Genomic DNA, 15430 nt, shown 5'->3' with positions numbered 1-15430 from the left:
GTGGCTGTCAATTGTCTGAGTCAACACTGATTTGAACAGCAGCTGACACATGGCACATCTTGAACATTTATTGCTCTTTGGTCCCAGACCTTGGGTGACCCTCAGAGGCCCCCTCTGGAGTAGACTCCAGGAGTATAGGTTTAGGAGTTGCAGGGGTGTAAAGAGGTAAGTAAACAAGAGTAGGGCAGTGCTGGAGGATGGAGGGGGACATCCTAGCCTATAGGTAACAGGCCCTGTACTTCCCTGGCCAGTGTGCAACCAGACTCTGTGTGAAGGGCTTGCCCCTACCTGCCGCCCAGGGTACCGCCTCCTCACCCACTTTCAGGAGGACTCCTGCTGCCCCAGTTACAGCTGTGGTAAGAGGACAGGGAAGGGGAGAGTGGGGCTGGCTGACAGGGCTGGGCCTGTAGATCTGGGGACTGGATCCTGGTTGGAGATGGGGCAGAACCATGGCAGGAGCTAGGTGTGGCCAGGCAGGTTGTCCCAGTGCCTATACTCTGTCTTTTGCCTAGAATGTGACCCGGATCTGTGCGAGGCAGAACTGATTCCCAGTTGCCGTGAAGACCAGATCTTGATCTCAGGCCGCCTGGGGGACTCATGCTGCACTTCCTACTTCTGTGGTGGGTAATCGTGATCTGAGACCTCCACCATTCTCATCCTGGCTGAGCTGGAGGACAGGCTCAGGGAAGGGGGTCTTCGGTGTAGAGGAAATGGACTCCACGTCACTCCTAGGTCGCTGTGCACAAAGAAATGATGCTTATTCAGTGTCAGATATTGGGTGGAAATAGGGAATGTCTAGGTCCTGACTCCAAAGTGAGTCACAGAAGACTTCAAAATGCTTATTTGGGTTTAGCTCCTGCCACATCTGAGTGGTAGAAGTGCCCATCCTGACCCCCAGAAAGCTGCTCTGTACCCCAGGAGGTACAATCCCCCAGAAAGGGGCCATCTTTGACAGAACGATTTTTCCTGCCCACAGCCTGTGGTGATTGTCCGGATCCCATCCCAGAGTGCCAGGAAGGGGAGGCGCTCACTGTGCGCAGGAACACCACGGAGCTCTGCTGCCCTCTGTACCAGTGTGGTGAGTCCTGGCTGGGAATACAGAGGGCCATGCGGGCAGGGGCTCTGGGTCTTCCTAACCTCAGGGACAGCACCAGAATCTCCAGAAGTAGCCCTGTGAGAGCCCAGGAGCTCAGATTCCCTCTGGACTTCAGCCCTAGATGTGTCTAAGGACACTGAGGACACCTCAGGGGGAACTGGGGGGGGGCACATACTCCTTGGTTAGTGTTGTTCCCTGGGGATTCATACTCCAAGGTGCCTATGACTAAGATGTTTCCTATCCCTCCGTGTCCCCAGTGTGTGAGAGCTTTCGTTGCCCCCAAGTTCAATGTGGCATGGGCACTGCCCTGGTGGAGGTATGGAGCCCAGATCGCTGCTGTCCCTACAAGTCCTGTGGTAAGTTCTAGATCAGAGGGGCCACCCCAAGGTGGAGATCCAGGGCCCCTACTGAGGAGCAAGTTGGGGAGAGAGGCCCACCACTGTCATCTGTACTGAGGCTCCACCTCCCAGGTCTCTACAAAAGACTTGGCTTCTCCTACATCACTCTGCATTCTAAGCATTCTGTAGCTTCCTCTCCAGCCTAAAAGCAGGAAAAAAAATCAAGTTATCTATTCCAAAACAGTTTTCCATTTTTAAAAGTGTTTCTACAACTGTCTAATGGTACATATATTAAAACTCACCTCAAACCTGGGTGTAATCTCAGATACTTAGGAGGTGAAAGGAGGATGGAAAGTTTGAAGCCAGCCTAGGTAAAGTTAGTGAAACCCTTTTCCCCATCTGGAAAATAAATTAGAAATGGAAGGGTTGTGGATGTAGCTCAGGAGGTAGAGGATTTGAAGCTGTGAGCTTATGATCCACCAGTACTGAAAAAGGAAAAAAAAAGTCACCTGACATCCTCTGGAGGGGGTAGACAAGAGGATCAATGATCAATAATCAAAACCAATGATTTTTATATTATCCTTTTATAGAAAGAGTTGAAATGAGTTGAGGAACTCTGTACTTTGCTTGTAGGTCTTACACAGTGCACAAGGGCAGGATTATAGTCTGTGTTCTTTCTTGCTTTGTGCTCAGCACAGAAAAAGCTGGGCACAAACGAGAAGGCTATTTTCCAGCTGCTCTGAGCCTGCAGCTCTCCAACCTGAGAGCTAGAGCTGGTGTGTCCCTTAACTGTTTTAGTGGTGCCAAGCAGCCAATTTTGCACAGCTCAGACCTGTTCTTGGGTAAGGCTGTGGCAAAGTTGAGTAGCTGAAACATACACTCGAGAAAGTCAGATGGTCAGAAGTTCCATTCTTGTTGTGTTTGTTCTCTGAGAAGCCACGTGTCTAGGGAGACAGATGAATCACAGGTGACAAAAGGAAATCTGTCAGTGGTCTGCCTGCCTGATTATTTGAACTGCATTCTCAGCAAGCAGCCTACTATACAGGATTCATCACTACCCACCTGCCCAACTAGAAGAGCTGTGGCTCCCATGAGGAGTTGGAGGAAGGCTGAGATTTTGCCTCTTCACCCCTACTGCTCTGGGCTGGGCTGGAGCTGGATCTGTGTCCTAAGAGGGGGTTGTACCTCCAGTGAAAGCCCCCAGGAGACTTGTTCCTTACCATTCCTGTTAAGATGGGGCCTGGCCTCTCCTGTTTTTCAGAGTGTGACTGCGATACAATTCCTGTGCCTCGGTGCCATCTGGTATGGAGACCCTGCCCCTGCCTACTGGCTCTGTTCTGCTTCCTCTTTCCTATCCTCATTGCACCTCTCTGGAGACACAATCTTGTACAATAATCCCTGGATCACAAGTCAGCATTCTTATTTGGGCCCTGTTGCTAGCTTTCTGGGTGCTGTTTCCCTCTTTCCCTCAGAATTGGGATGAAGAGTCAATAGAGATGATTCTAATAGCTGTGGTGACTGTGGAGTTAGTGAAGATGGTGGTGATGGTAATGGTAGAGTTGATGGAGGTGATGGTGATGGTGACACAGAATTGGTGGAGGTGATGGTGATGGTGATGGCATAGTTGGTGATGACAATATGATGTAATGGTAGGTATGGTGAGGACGATGAAGGTGGTAATAATGATGGCACTGATCATAATCACAGCGGTAGCTCATATATAGCAAGAGTTTTCCGCGGGCCCAGAACTTTCCCCAACCTTTCTTCTGTATTATCATAGGAACCAACCAGAAGGTTGATTCTGGGATTAATTATCTCAACTATTCAAACAAGGAAATTCTGGTTAAGGTCACAAAGCTGGTAAACCAGAGCTAAGATTAGAGTCAGGAATTCTGATTCCTGAGTCCATGCCCTTCATCACCATGGTACACCACCAGAGGGGGAAGTAAGAATTCAAGAAATGTAATATTCAGATCATTTTTTATATCATCTATACCTTCACCCCATCCTGGCACCCATAACCTCCCATTTTCTCCCTTATCCCCACCCTCTTCTCCATGATGGTGAAGAAAGATAAGAAGTAGGTGTAGGCCAAGCAGAGCTCTGGACCAGCAGTTGCGCACAATCCCTCAACGAGAGGAGGACATTGGGGACTCTCCTTGAGTGGGGATAGTGATGGAGTTCCTGGGATGCCAAGGGTCCCTAGGCCTGCCAGGCCCTTCTGTCCACTGTAGGAGGCAATTGATGGAGAGGAGCCCCGGTGGCAGACTGCTCTTGAGGGTGGGGTGGGGCTTTCACTCTAGGTGCTGACCACCTCTGCCTCCCCCAGTGGGAGAAGTCCCAGCTGGACGAGGAGTTCATACACAGCGTGGAGAATGTGTGTGGCTGTGCCAAGTACGAGTGTGGTGAGTGGGGAAGTCCCTGGGTGGACAAGCCTTGGGTGGGCCATCGTTGGTGGCTGAGTTCTTGAGGATTGTTCTACCCTTGTTTGCCCACCCAGTAAAAGCACCTGTGTGTCTAAGCCGTGAGCTGGGGGTGATGCAGCCTGGCCAGACGGTGGTAGAGCTTTCAGCAGATGGTGTGTGCCATACCTCTCGCTGTACAGACGTGCTGGACCCCCTCACCAGCTTCTACCAGATCAACACTACTTCTGTGCTGTGTGACGTTCACTGTGAGGCGGTACGGGAGGGACAGTGTGGGGCTTGTGGGGGGTCAGGAGGGCTGTCCTGGCAGATGCTAGGTATTCTAGAAATCAGGCAGCCCTGGATGCTTGGTCCTCCCGCCCACAAGTCTGGATAGTGGGCACCACACTGGCTTTCTAACTGGCTTACAAAGATTAGGAGAAGCCAGAAGCAATAGTAAAGAGTCAGAATTAAGGCCCGGCAAAGGTGAGTATTTAACAGGCAGAATGTGCATCTATTAAACACCCATTGGATGCCTGACACATTCCCTAAGGGTTGGATTATTGTGTGTGTTGTTGTCTTTTGTTGAGCGCTTGTAGCACCCAGAATAGTGACTGACTTATAGCGAGGCCCCAAATAAGGATTCTTTGAATAAACGGTATTAGAATGACTCCCATTTCTCAGATGAGAAAAGTGTAATGGAGGCAGATGTAGTCATTTGTCAGGAGTCCTGCAGGAATTGAGACTCAAATTGAGGTCCACCTAGAACCAAAATTGGTACCTTGATTGTCAGAATACTGCCTCTTCCAGAAAGGTAGAGGTCCCCGGCCACAGGGAAGGCAGTCACAGGGATTTGTGTAGGGACTAGATTGTTCTGCCTGCTATCTGAGATAGAAGTAGACTGCAACTCCCCTTCCCGAGCCCCTGCAGGGGCCTTGCACTCACTCAGAAGCAAGCAGGTCATGGAGAGTGGAGGGTGGAAGTTGCACCAGGCTGAGCCTCCTTTCCTGTCCTGGCCTACAGAACCAGGAATATGAGCACCCACGGGACCTGGCAGCCTGCTGTGGCTCCTGCAGGAACGTATCCTGCCTCTTTACTTTCCCCAACGGCACCACCTCCCTGTTCTTGGTAAGCAGATCCCAAGCCCACCCGGGAAGCTACCCTAAAAGGGGTCTTTATAAGCAGGACCCTCTTTGGCTTTCAGGCCGGGGCTTGGGCAGGTCCTAGGTTGTACCTGTCCTCAGAGCTGTCTGTGTGGTCACATGCTCCCATCACCCATCTCTGCCTTCTCCAGCCCGGGACGTCCTGGATTGCAGACTGCGCCCGCCACCACTGTGGCAGCACTCCCCTGGGTGCTGTGCTTGTTCGCTCGCCCATCAGCTGCCCACCATTCAATGAGACAGAGTGCGCCAAGGTCAGTGCCTTCTCTCCTACTTTCTCACTAGTGGTGGTGGTGACAGGGCAGGAGTCCTGTGCTTAGGAGTATAGGATGATAGGATGAGCATCATCACACATTCACATGACCATGCACTGATGCATGCAGGTATACAGTCTTGGCAGCATCACAGGCAATTGGCCACACACCCCACAAGGATGTTAATGTACACCTCCATACCGACATACCTCAAGGCCCTCAGAGAGGCCTACTCTTGCACATGCACAGACAGGTACTCACAGATTAGTCCTGTGGCTGACATGTGTCTTGAGCCATAACTGTCCAAATGGACATACTTTAAAGAAGAGGATTCCTGGAGGGCATGAGTTAATAACGTTACAAAGGTTAATATTGGATATTTTAAGATCTCTGACTCTTCTCTAGAAAACACACACCCATACCTGATTATATAGGCTTATATATATATATATACTTAGACCTGCGAGATCACACATGTACACACACATGCTCAAATATACACTCAGAAAACCACACATGTATCCTGAAACCCACAGCCTCACCCACACATTCACAAACACTACTTTACAAAGAACTACCCCAATCCATTGTTCTATCCATCTCACAATAAAGAAGTAGGGCAGTAGGGGATCCTTGCCCAGAGAAGGCTGGCTTATCCAGGGCTGAGACTGACCCAAGAACATTAACTCAAATGGACTTATCTCTGTACCTCTTCTACTGACACTCCTTGCAGGGAAGCAGTAATGGTGGGATGGCTCCAAATTTTCCTCTTTCCCAGGACAGAGGCAGTAGGGGAGGATGAGGAAAGAAGGGAGGCCCTGTAGCTTCTTTACTCAAGCCCCAGCCTCACCAGGGGCTATCTGCAGACTCCATGCTAGCTATCAGTCAGGTTGACCCCTCCTCCTCTCCCATGCCTGGAGCTTCTGCCCTGGGACACCCTGGAAAAACAGAGTCAAGACTCTCAGACTCTTTTTTTTTTGCCTGTGGCTGGGATACCGGCTCCTAGTCAGAGGTTGCCACCTGCCTCTCCCTTGTCTCCCTCTAGGTCGGGGGCTCTGTTGTACCTTCCCTGGAAGGATGCTGCAGGACATGTGAGTGTGGCGGAAGCTCAGCGGTGAGGGGTGCTGGAGGCAGAGTATCATGTCAGGGGTGAGAGGCCAGGCCTCTGGCCGGGCACCTGTGATGGCACTTGTTCGGATGAGCCGATGAAGGGTAATTCCCAACATGAGGCTCATGGCACCGACATACACATAGGGATGGCTGAAGGCCTCACACATGCATTCCCTTCTGCCCGACATCACACCTCTGCTTCTCCTTGCAGACAAGGTGGACATTGCAGTCCGAAGTCAGTCGCTCACCTGCCTCTGACTATCATCGACAAGGACTCCAGTGTGGATGTCCCGCACTTTAGTTCTCCCTTGTAGGCAGCAACTCTGGGCTTAGAGGTTTTTTCCTGAATAGGATTCAGGCCTCCAGAATTCCTACTGTTCATCTGTCCAAACACCCACACACCCAGACCCTGTAGCTCCCAACCACATATGCATAAATAGACAGACAATAGGCCTAATGACCTTTGCTCCTGTGACTGCGCCCCCACCCCATGCTGCTCAGGGCTTACTCCCAGAGGGATGTATAATATGAGCCCCTCTTATGCCCACAGCATTTACTATCAGAAAGCAGGCTTAGGACATCACCAGTTAATTAATACCTGACCCACAGCCTCACGCGCTGAATTCTTGTGTGACCTGAGACTGATGTCCCTCTCTTCAGGTTCTCTGGGGACCTTGTTTCCTGTGGTCCCCATTAGGTCCACCTCTCCTCCATGGGTTAGTGTCCACTGCCATCCAGGTACTTCACTCAGAAGCCCACAGGACTGGAGGCAGGCAGCTGCATTGCTATTTTCCACAGTATTGTTCTGCTATGTGGCCTGAGCACCTAGGGTGAGGGAGGGGGAGGCCTTTGCTCCCTGGCTCTGGCAACGACCATTTGGCCCACAGTGCATGCTGGGTAATGAGCAATATTCCCTGGGCTTGCATGGAAATGCTTTAGCAGCTCCCTCTGACCTAGTGCACACCATTGCCCAATGCCATCACTGCTTTGCTGGTGCTGGTCACCCAGCCAGTCTCTGTTCAGGGCCCAGAGTGCTATGGTCAGGACAGCCATGGGTTCTCCTGCCATAGAGGCAGGGGAAGGCTGGGGAGGCCAAGAGAACGAATTCCATCCCATTTCTGGTGGGCTCCCTGGGCTTACATAGTGTCTGGTATCTGCTGAGCCCCAACCATGTACATGGTTGTAAATAGGGCATATGCGAGGTCTCATGGAGCTGACATTTTAGTGGGAGACAGAAAATCAAGGGAAATAGATCATGAGACAGAGCCATTGAGCTTTGCGAGGCCTGAAGCACCTACAGTGGGAGAGGGGGGTTTCATTCACAGAGGAAGCACATAATTACAACTCTGCATTGAGGTGTCAAAGTGAGTATTTATTTAGGATGAGAAGAGAACTCGCAGTGAAGTGCGGAAGGAGCTCTACAACAGAAGGCCTAAAGCTTACACTTCAACAGCACAATGACAGATGTGCCTCACATAGGACAGCGATGTGCCCTGGAGAGCGATAAGACAAGGGAAGGTCAGGGAGAGAAGACGTATGGAGGGAGGGAGTCATACCGTCAAGAAGGGGCATTGGGAAAGGCCTGGGTAAGGGGACACTGGAGCACATCGAAGGAGGCAAAGCAGGAATGAGCCATGTCCATGGTCACCTGTGAGACAGGGTCCAGGAAGGAGAAACCCTATACCTAGCACTTTCCATCCCTAAAACCGTTCTGTGAGCAGAGCATGAACAAGTTCCTAGCCCCCTTTGAGGGACAGGGAAATCTGTAGATCCTGCTGTATAAAGACTGAGGTTTCTATCCACTTTGAAAATTGCAGAATTTCACTGCTCTGTGGCTTCTCAGAGTAGGAAAATGGAAGCTCAGAGAAAGGTGAAGACATGTCTAGGTTGCCAAAGACAGGCTCTGGCGGGGCTTGGGTGGGAAGGTAGCCTGCCCCTCACCCCAAATCTTTCTCTTCCATAGCAGAGTCCCCCAAAGAGTTTTCCAGACATCTCCTGCGGTCTCGTTTGCTAATGCTATGGACTTTGCTTTTCCCAACTCCACCTCCTTCCAGGTGTTGAGTTAAAAGCCCCACTCCATGGGACACTAATGCATGGACACTAACCTGGAAGAGAAGCTCTCCAGCATGATGCTAACTGCCCAGGCTGGCCCTCTTAGGAAGGTCTTGGGGGCCACAATGGGCCCCATCTACTCTGTTTCCCCCAGGTAAAGAAGATGGACGCTCCTGCAAGAAGGTGACCATTCGCATGACCATCCGCAAGAACGAATGCCGGAGCAACACTCCTGTACGTGGTGCCCACAGGGTGGATGGGTGGGGATGGGAGATGCAGAAGGCTTGGGGGTAGGGCAGGGATAAATAGGTACACCTCAGCCTGCCTCACTGACTTGCCTGTCTGCAGGTGAACCTAGTATCCTGTGATGGAAGATGCCCATCCGCCAGCATCTACAACCATAACATCAACACCTATGCTCGTTTCTGCAAGTGCTGCCGTGAGGTGGGGCTGCAGCGGCGCTCTGTGCAACTCTTTTGTGCCACCAATGCCACCTGGGTGCCCTACACAGTGCAGGAGCCCACTGACTGTGCCTGCCAGTGGTCCTGAGGCCTGGGTGCCAGGACTTGCTGGGCCACTCATCCCCACTACTGGCACATTCCTCTTCTAGCTGGCCCAGGAAGGGTGGTGGACATGGAATAGGCTCCACACACCCATCCCACCTCCCCCTCTTCCCCATGGGAAAGTGCCACAAGCTCAGCACTCCAGGAATTCTACTCTGTCTCTGGCTTAAGACCAGGAAGGGCTGAAGATCCAGCCTCTGTACTTCTGTGAGTCTGGGTGGTTCTTTGGTGGTGGGAATCTTCCTAAGACTCTGGGACCAAAGTGGACCCCAGCCTAAACACAGGATTAGAATAGCTGATTAGGTGACCTGGTTCTTTTTTTTTGTTGTTGTTGTTGTTGTTTTTTAACCACAGGAGAAACATAGACACTAAAAGGAAAGAGATCTTTAATTGAAACATTTGGGCCTACTTAGAGCTATGCAGAAGGACTCCCCCAAAGTACAGAAAGTGAGCTTGAGGGCCAGAGTTCTTTCATGGAGATCTGTGAGGCCAAGCACAGAGATGGGGGAGGGAGCTCAATGACTTTCAAGGCCCCTCTTCCTCAGAAGAGAGATGTCCTGATGTTCAGTACTGTTAACCTCCAATGCTTACCATTGGAGGGAGCTTAGCTTGTGTCATGGGTACTTTGAGGCTGCAAGTGTAGCTCCTGGCTCCGCAATGTGCCTTTCCTCCAAGGATACAGCAGAGTTGGCCTCAGGATGGGGCTGAGCATGTGTTTTGTGCTTCAGCCAATACCAGGCCCTGTGCTCCATGAAGTTCTTTAGCAAGAGAGCTTCTGTTGGGGAAGAATGCTGCCCAGTGTGCATGCAGTCCCAGTATCCCTTAGTATCTGTTTGTCTCCAAACCAGAATGTCCTTCCTAAAGCCTGGGCCAGATCTTCTACAGGGTCCACAGGCATGTACCTGATATTGCTCAGGCCTCAGCACTGCCCTGAATGCCTGCAGATGTGTGGCTGCCTGGTGCCACGTTGGGGAGAAAAGGCCACAAGGTCCTCTGTTATTCCCACAGACTGTGTTCTGTTTATTATGTATCAATAAACCACAGGAAGACTTCCAAGCATCACTGAGGGTCTGGGTTTACTTTGAATCTGAAGGCATGCTGCCTGAGAAGAGAAGATCCTATTTTAGAGCCCTGGAAGGCATGCCCAACTTGTGCTGTCCAATCGGTGCCCAGCATTGAGTCCTACTGCTAGTTGGGAATGAACTGATGTGGGACTGGCTTCTAAAGGAATGGAGTGGGAAAGAGGGAGGGAGTATTGGGAGCTGGGGAGCTGGCCACCAGGTAAGGAGCCTGAGGAGTGATCTCAGCTTTATGGAGTCATAGGCAGAGTGGTCTCATCCAAGATATGAATGGGGCAGACCCTGAGCACAGGTCATGTGGACTCTGCATTGTTGTATTAATTTCCTTGTTGTTCTTCCAAGAAACTCAGTCCATTTTTGCAGCCAGTACTGGTGATGCAGGGTTAAGGAGAATCCAACCATGGGCTATCAGTAAGCTTTCAAGTTTAGAGCAGCACTGGCAAACCTGAGGAGCAACTGAGGAAGAAGAGTGCATTGGTAGGTTGTTTCATGTTGGAAAAAGGATAGGGGGCAGAGAGGCACCCCCTTTCCCCCTAATAAGAGAAGGAAATTCTTTCAGGAAGTAGAGATCCAGAGGATCTCAGTTTGAAGCAGGCCTGTGCAGAGAAGTCTGCTAGACTTCATCTCTAAAATAACTAGCAGAAAGGCAAGATGAAGGTATAGTTCAAGTGATAGAGCCTCTGTATCATCTTCCTCATCTCTTTGCTTCCTCCCTGTTCTCTGGACAAGACTTAAAGCTTGAGCCAAACCCTGAGCCACACATGAGACAGGTAAGGAAACAGAAGGCCAGGATCAGCCCGGACACTCGGAGTCAGTAGTGGAGCAGGTTGGCTGTCCAGCCTGCAGCTCTCTCTGACATATTTGCAAACACGCGGGGTTGTGAGCCGAAGAACCATCCCATTCTCCTTGGTGCAGGCTCAAGTTCCCGCCCTGATTTTATGGGCTTAATCCTCTTCCTGTGGAAATCAGTAAGGACATTGTGATGGAATGATTCACGTTCAAGGTCAGGGGAGAGCAAATTGGAGGCGACATGCTGATTTTACTGCCCCCTCTGTGGGGGGAGCCAGCCCTGCTCACACAGTCCCCTTAACTCTTTCCTCACCAAACCTGTCACCTCCGTCAGCACCAGCCCTCTCTCCTGGGGCTTGGCCCCCATGAACTTCTCACCCATGTGTGTGGCCCTGTCTTTTGTACTTCTCCAAGTTTCAAACCACTCGAGATGATGAGTCAGGAAAGGCTGATGGCAAGTACAAAAACAAGTTCAAGTTCAAAGTCAAATGTTAGAGTTGTAACTTTTATCAGCCACATTTTCTCCTAGGAAATCTTTTCCCCTCCTAGAATTTTCCCCCTGCAATTCTTGTTTTCTGAGTTCTAGACCTGTCTTTCCCTGCTTTGCCTGGCTTCTTCTACATGGAAAAGTAGAGGAGAAGAAGGGGTATGAGGGCTCAATCCTTCACAGGCTGGTGTGTATGCACAGTAAGTTACAACTTCTCTGTGGCTCAAATATTTTATTTTCAAACACTTATTTTTTTTCCTCCTATTGAGAAAAAAACTGGGCGCCAGCAGCTCTCCCCTGTCATCTTAGCTCCTCAAGATACTGAGATCTGAAGATCAATGTTCAAAACCAACCCAGGCAGAAGTAGAGCTGAGGCTCGAGTGATAGAGCACCAGCCTTGAGCGAAAGAACTAAGGTACTATACCCAGGTCCTGAGTTTAAGCCCCAGGACGGGTACAAGAAAAAAAAAGCCCAAAAGAGGTGATCCTAGGTAGCTGGAACTTTGTGTCAGCAATGACCTAAAATCCTAACACCTTCGTCTGGAGGGGCCCCCATCTTCTCCACAGAGGGTATGCTCCAGCCAGTGCCCAGGTGTCCAGGGAGCATGTACAAGAAGGATGCGGCTGCTAGACTGGAAGTGACTTGCTGTCTTTCCATCCCATGGTCCTTATCTCAGGTCTGTGGCCACACTTACCTCTAAGGAAGGTTGGGAGAAGGTAGTCCAGTTGCTGCCCAGGAAGAGGGGGCGATGGGGCTGGTGGACAGTGCCCTCTCAGTGAGAAAGTGGAAATAGTGAGAAAGGTGATGTTGAGCGATTTGTCCTCTGTCAGAAGGACAGAGGAGAGACACAGCAGGAAGTCAAGGAGGGTCATTCGATGCTCTAAGGAAGGATGATTTGACCATATGTCCTGAAAGGAGAAAGAGAAAAGAGCTTGTCGTAGAAGAGAAATCCAGAGTCTCAGAGGGATAGGTAGATCCTGCTTGGATATTTATTTATCTGGGTTGCCAACATACAATTCAGAGTATAATAATGAGTCTGAGCATGCCTCTAAGCTTGACAGTGAGGGGCCTGGACAGCAAAGAGTTAAAGGGTGCTGGGGTGGGTAGAGCTGGGGAGCAGGTGCCCCAACCCACTGTGGTGGTGCCAGTTAATCCCCTGCAGCAGGCAGGAGGCCTGCGCAGCCTCTCCCAAGTTGGAATTGCACTCCCCTCCCTTCCCCAGCCCAGCCCCTTGTCCAGAGATCCGGGCAGCCCAGGGACTAGATAGAAGTAGGCAGTAGTGGATGAAAGCAGCGAGAACTGGGTCTGCCCCAGGACCCTTGGAGGGCTCACTTTCTAAAATTAAGCTACTCTGTAGGCTAGCTGCTAAGCCCTTACATGCTTATGAAGCCCATACATCCATTTGCTCAGCGCCTTCCCAATTAGCCAGACCCGAGTCCTATCCTAGCTCCTTTCCATGCACAGTGTCCCTTCCTGTTTTTTGTTTTTGCTTTCCCTGAGACTGCATATTGCTTCCTCTCCTAGGTAGTAGCTGCCTGCCCTTCAGACCATCTGAAAAACCCTTTGCCATGTTCTCCCCTCCCCACACCCTGTAGCCCTAGATTCTGCTTCTCTGGGACCTGCATGCTGGCCAGTGACCGTGCTCAGGCCAGGGTAGGGGGATGTTGGTCTGGCTCCAGCAGTTGTTCATTTATTCATCTATATCTTTATTCAGAAGATAAGAAAGTTAAGGCTCAGAGAGGGCAGGTGACTTGCATACTTGCACAGCTGGAGAGATGAGGATATCAAGACTTAACTCACACTTGTTACTCTTGAGCTCACATTCAGACTTTCCTCCTCAACCAGGGAAGAGATCAAGAAGTTCTCTGGGTGCTTTTCTCTGGAATGATGAAGAGGGCAGTGGACAGAGGGTGGTAGTCTTACTTTGGATGGTTTAACAGCTGTAGGACGCTGGCAAACTTCAAGCCTCAGTCACTCATGGTGAGGAGGAGTGACAGGTTCTGCATTCAGTGCTGGCATCAGGGTCAAGTGAGATCATGGGTAGGAAAGGACTGGACAACTGCAGTCTGTGTCTGTGTGTGAAGCTGCCCAGCAGAGCCAGGGGATCTCAGCCCAACATGGCCCAGGGCAAGAGGAAAGCAGGAACAAAGACCTGGAAGCAGCTCCAACTCACCCTCTATCAGGCTCAGCCCAAGCCTTTGCCTCTGCAGCAACCCAGCCAGCTGTGCCTTCCTGCCTCAGTTTCCCTAGAGTTACTTGGCAGAGAAAGAAGCTGAAGAGGGAATAGGAGTTAAAAGAACTGTGTGATTTATCCTCTCCAAGACTCAGCTTCCTTATGGCTGGAATGGGAATGAAAGCCCAGCAAAGTGATGGTGAGAATGTTTCCAGTTAAAGCCCCTGTCTGGTACAAGGCATGACCACCATGGAAAGAAACTTAAATGGCTTCTTCAACCTCCACTTTTTTTTTTAGCACCCCAGAGCAAGACTTACCCAAGGTCTCATTAAAGCTCGGCAATAGCAGAGGTAGCACCAGAATCCAGACCTGGTGCTCTTCCCTTGCCTCTGCTGGGGTCTCTTCACAGAGCACCACCCCAGGGTAGGTCTGCCTGCTCTGATCCCACTGCCTCTACAATCTGACTCACCTCTAAACCGTCCAGGAGCCAAGTCTCCTAAGACAGGAAGCTCCTAGGTAACTCAACCTTTTGTTCCTGCCCCAAAGTAACTATCACAAGGCTGGCTTCTTTGCAAGGTCCCAAGCCAAGGGGCTTCCTGGAACTTGACTGAGCAGGGTAACATCAACTCCTAGGACAGAGAGAAGAGAGAAGAAAGAGAAGGAAGGGTTAAAAGGCTCAGCAGCTGGGGCAGGCAGCCTGCAGACGGCCCAACCCAGTGCTGGGGGGGCCTATATACCATTCCATTCCTTTGCAGATCAGTTTCACCCAGCTGTCTCCTTCCCCACTGCCAGTGCCCCTTGGATTAGGCGGGAAAGGCTCCGCGGCTTGCAGCCTGCACACGGCCCATGGGGACAGCGCCTGCAGCCCACGCCTGCACGGCAGCTGCTGAGTGTCAGGCGAGAACATAGATCAGCAGGATCTTGGCAGAGGTGCCGCAGGCCCTTCCCCACCCCCACCCCCCCATCCCCCGGGCATGTACAGGAGGGACTCTCTGAAGAGGAGAGAAGGGGTCTGTGAGGGATTTGGGAGGGACAGGAAAGGCACTTCCCTCCGATGTGTCTCTTCATCCCATATGTCACTGTATCTCAATTCACCATTAGACAGCTTGAAACTTGGGGGATTCACCCAAAGACACCAATTAAAAATGGCACCCTGCAGAGTAAGCCGGACCTCTGATGCATTGTGGGTACGAATGTATCCATAAAAGGCTATTTTGCAAATGGATGAGAAGTCCCTCAAGAATACCTACGCCTTCACCTCACTGAAGATCTTCATTTAGAAAAAAGAATATATAGCCAAGTATTCGGTGGCTCACACCTGTAATTCTAGCTATGCAGGAGGCTGAGATCTGAGGGCGGGGGAAAAACAAGCTCAAGGACAGCACTCAGGCCCTGAGTTCAAGCTCCAGGACCAATACACACACACACACACACACACACACACACACACACACACACACACACACACACACACACAACCAGTTACGATGAGTCCATGGTGATTAAAAGAGATGATGGTATTTATGGTGTCATTGAAATGTACTCATTACCTGACTTATGATAACCTATCTGTATATCACTTCTATAATAACAATATTTTTAAAAAGGAGAGTGATGTGTAGGAAGGAAGCATCCCTAAGATCCTCTATTGGAAGACATGACCACAGAAATCAGCATCACCCCTCACCCAACCACCCACATGAATTCTGAATACCCTTGGATTTTGTTACACGTATTATTATTTAAAAGAATGGACAAGGGGCTGGGAAGGTGGCTCACTGGTAAAGTGCTTGCCTTGCATGCATGAGGCCTTGGGTTCGATTCCTCAGCACCACATAAGCAGGAAAAGCTGGAAGTGGCGGTGTGGCTCAAGTGGTAGAGCACTAGCCTTGAGCTGAAGAGCTGAGGGACAGTGCCTAGGTCCACA

At 50.7% G+C, this 15430-nt stretch overlaps 1 protein-coding gene across 1 annotated transcript in view; it reads left to right on the top strand.

Annotated features, from left to right (window-relative positions):
* Positions 1-10102, top strand: part of Otog (otogelin) — a 69700-nt gene extending 59598 nt beyond the window's left edge. The window contains exons 47-58 of the mRNA XM_042691734.1: positions 252-356; positions 513-620; positions 977-1078; positions 1354-1452; positions 2696-2736; positions 3764-3839; positions 3935-4113; positions 4860-4964; positions 5131-5250; positions 6296-6341; positions 8567-8646; positions 8761-10102. Coding sequence (XP_042547668.1) covers positions 252-356; positions 513-620; positions 977-1078; positions 1354-1452; positions 2696-2736; positions 3764-3839; positions 3935-4113; positions 4860-4964; positions 5131-5250; positions 6296-6341; positions 8567-8646; positions 8761-8961 — 1262 coding nt within the window. The 3' untranslated portion in view covers positions 8962-10102. The remainder of the gene's footprint in view (positions 1-251; positions 357-512; positions 621-976; positions 1079-1353; positions 1453-2695; positions 2737-3763; positions 3840-3934; positions 4114-4859; positions 4965-5130; positions 5251-6295; positions 6342-8566; positions 8647-8760) is intronic.
* The last annotated feature ends 5328 nt before the right edge of the window (positions 10103-15430 follow it).

The sequence above is a fragment of the Dipodomys spectabilis genome, unplaced genomic scaffold (genome assembly GCF_019054845.1).
Source record: "Dipodomys spectabilis isolate Male_0828 unplaced genomic scaffold, ASM1905484v1 ptg000145l, whole genome shotgun sequence".
NCBI lineage: Eukaryota > Metazoa > Chordata > Mammalia > Rodentia > Heteromyidae > Dipodomys > Dipodomys spectabilis.
Note: the sequence above shows the minus strand (reverse complement) of the source record. Positions and strands in the feature narration are given on the sequence as shown.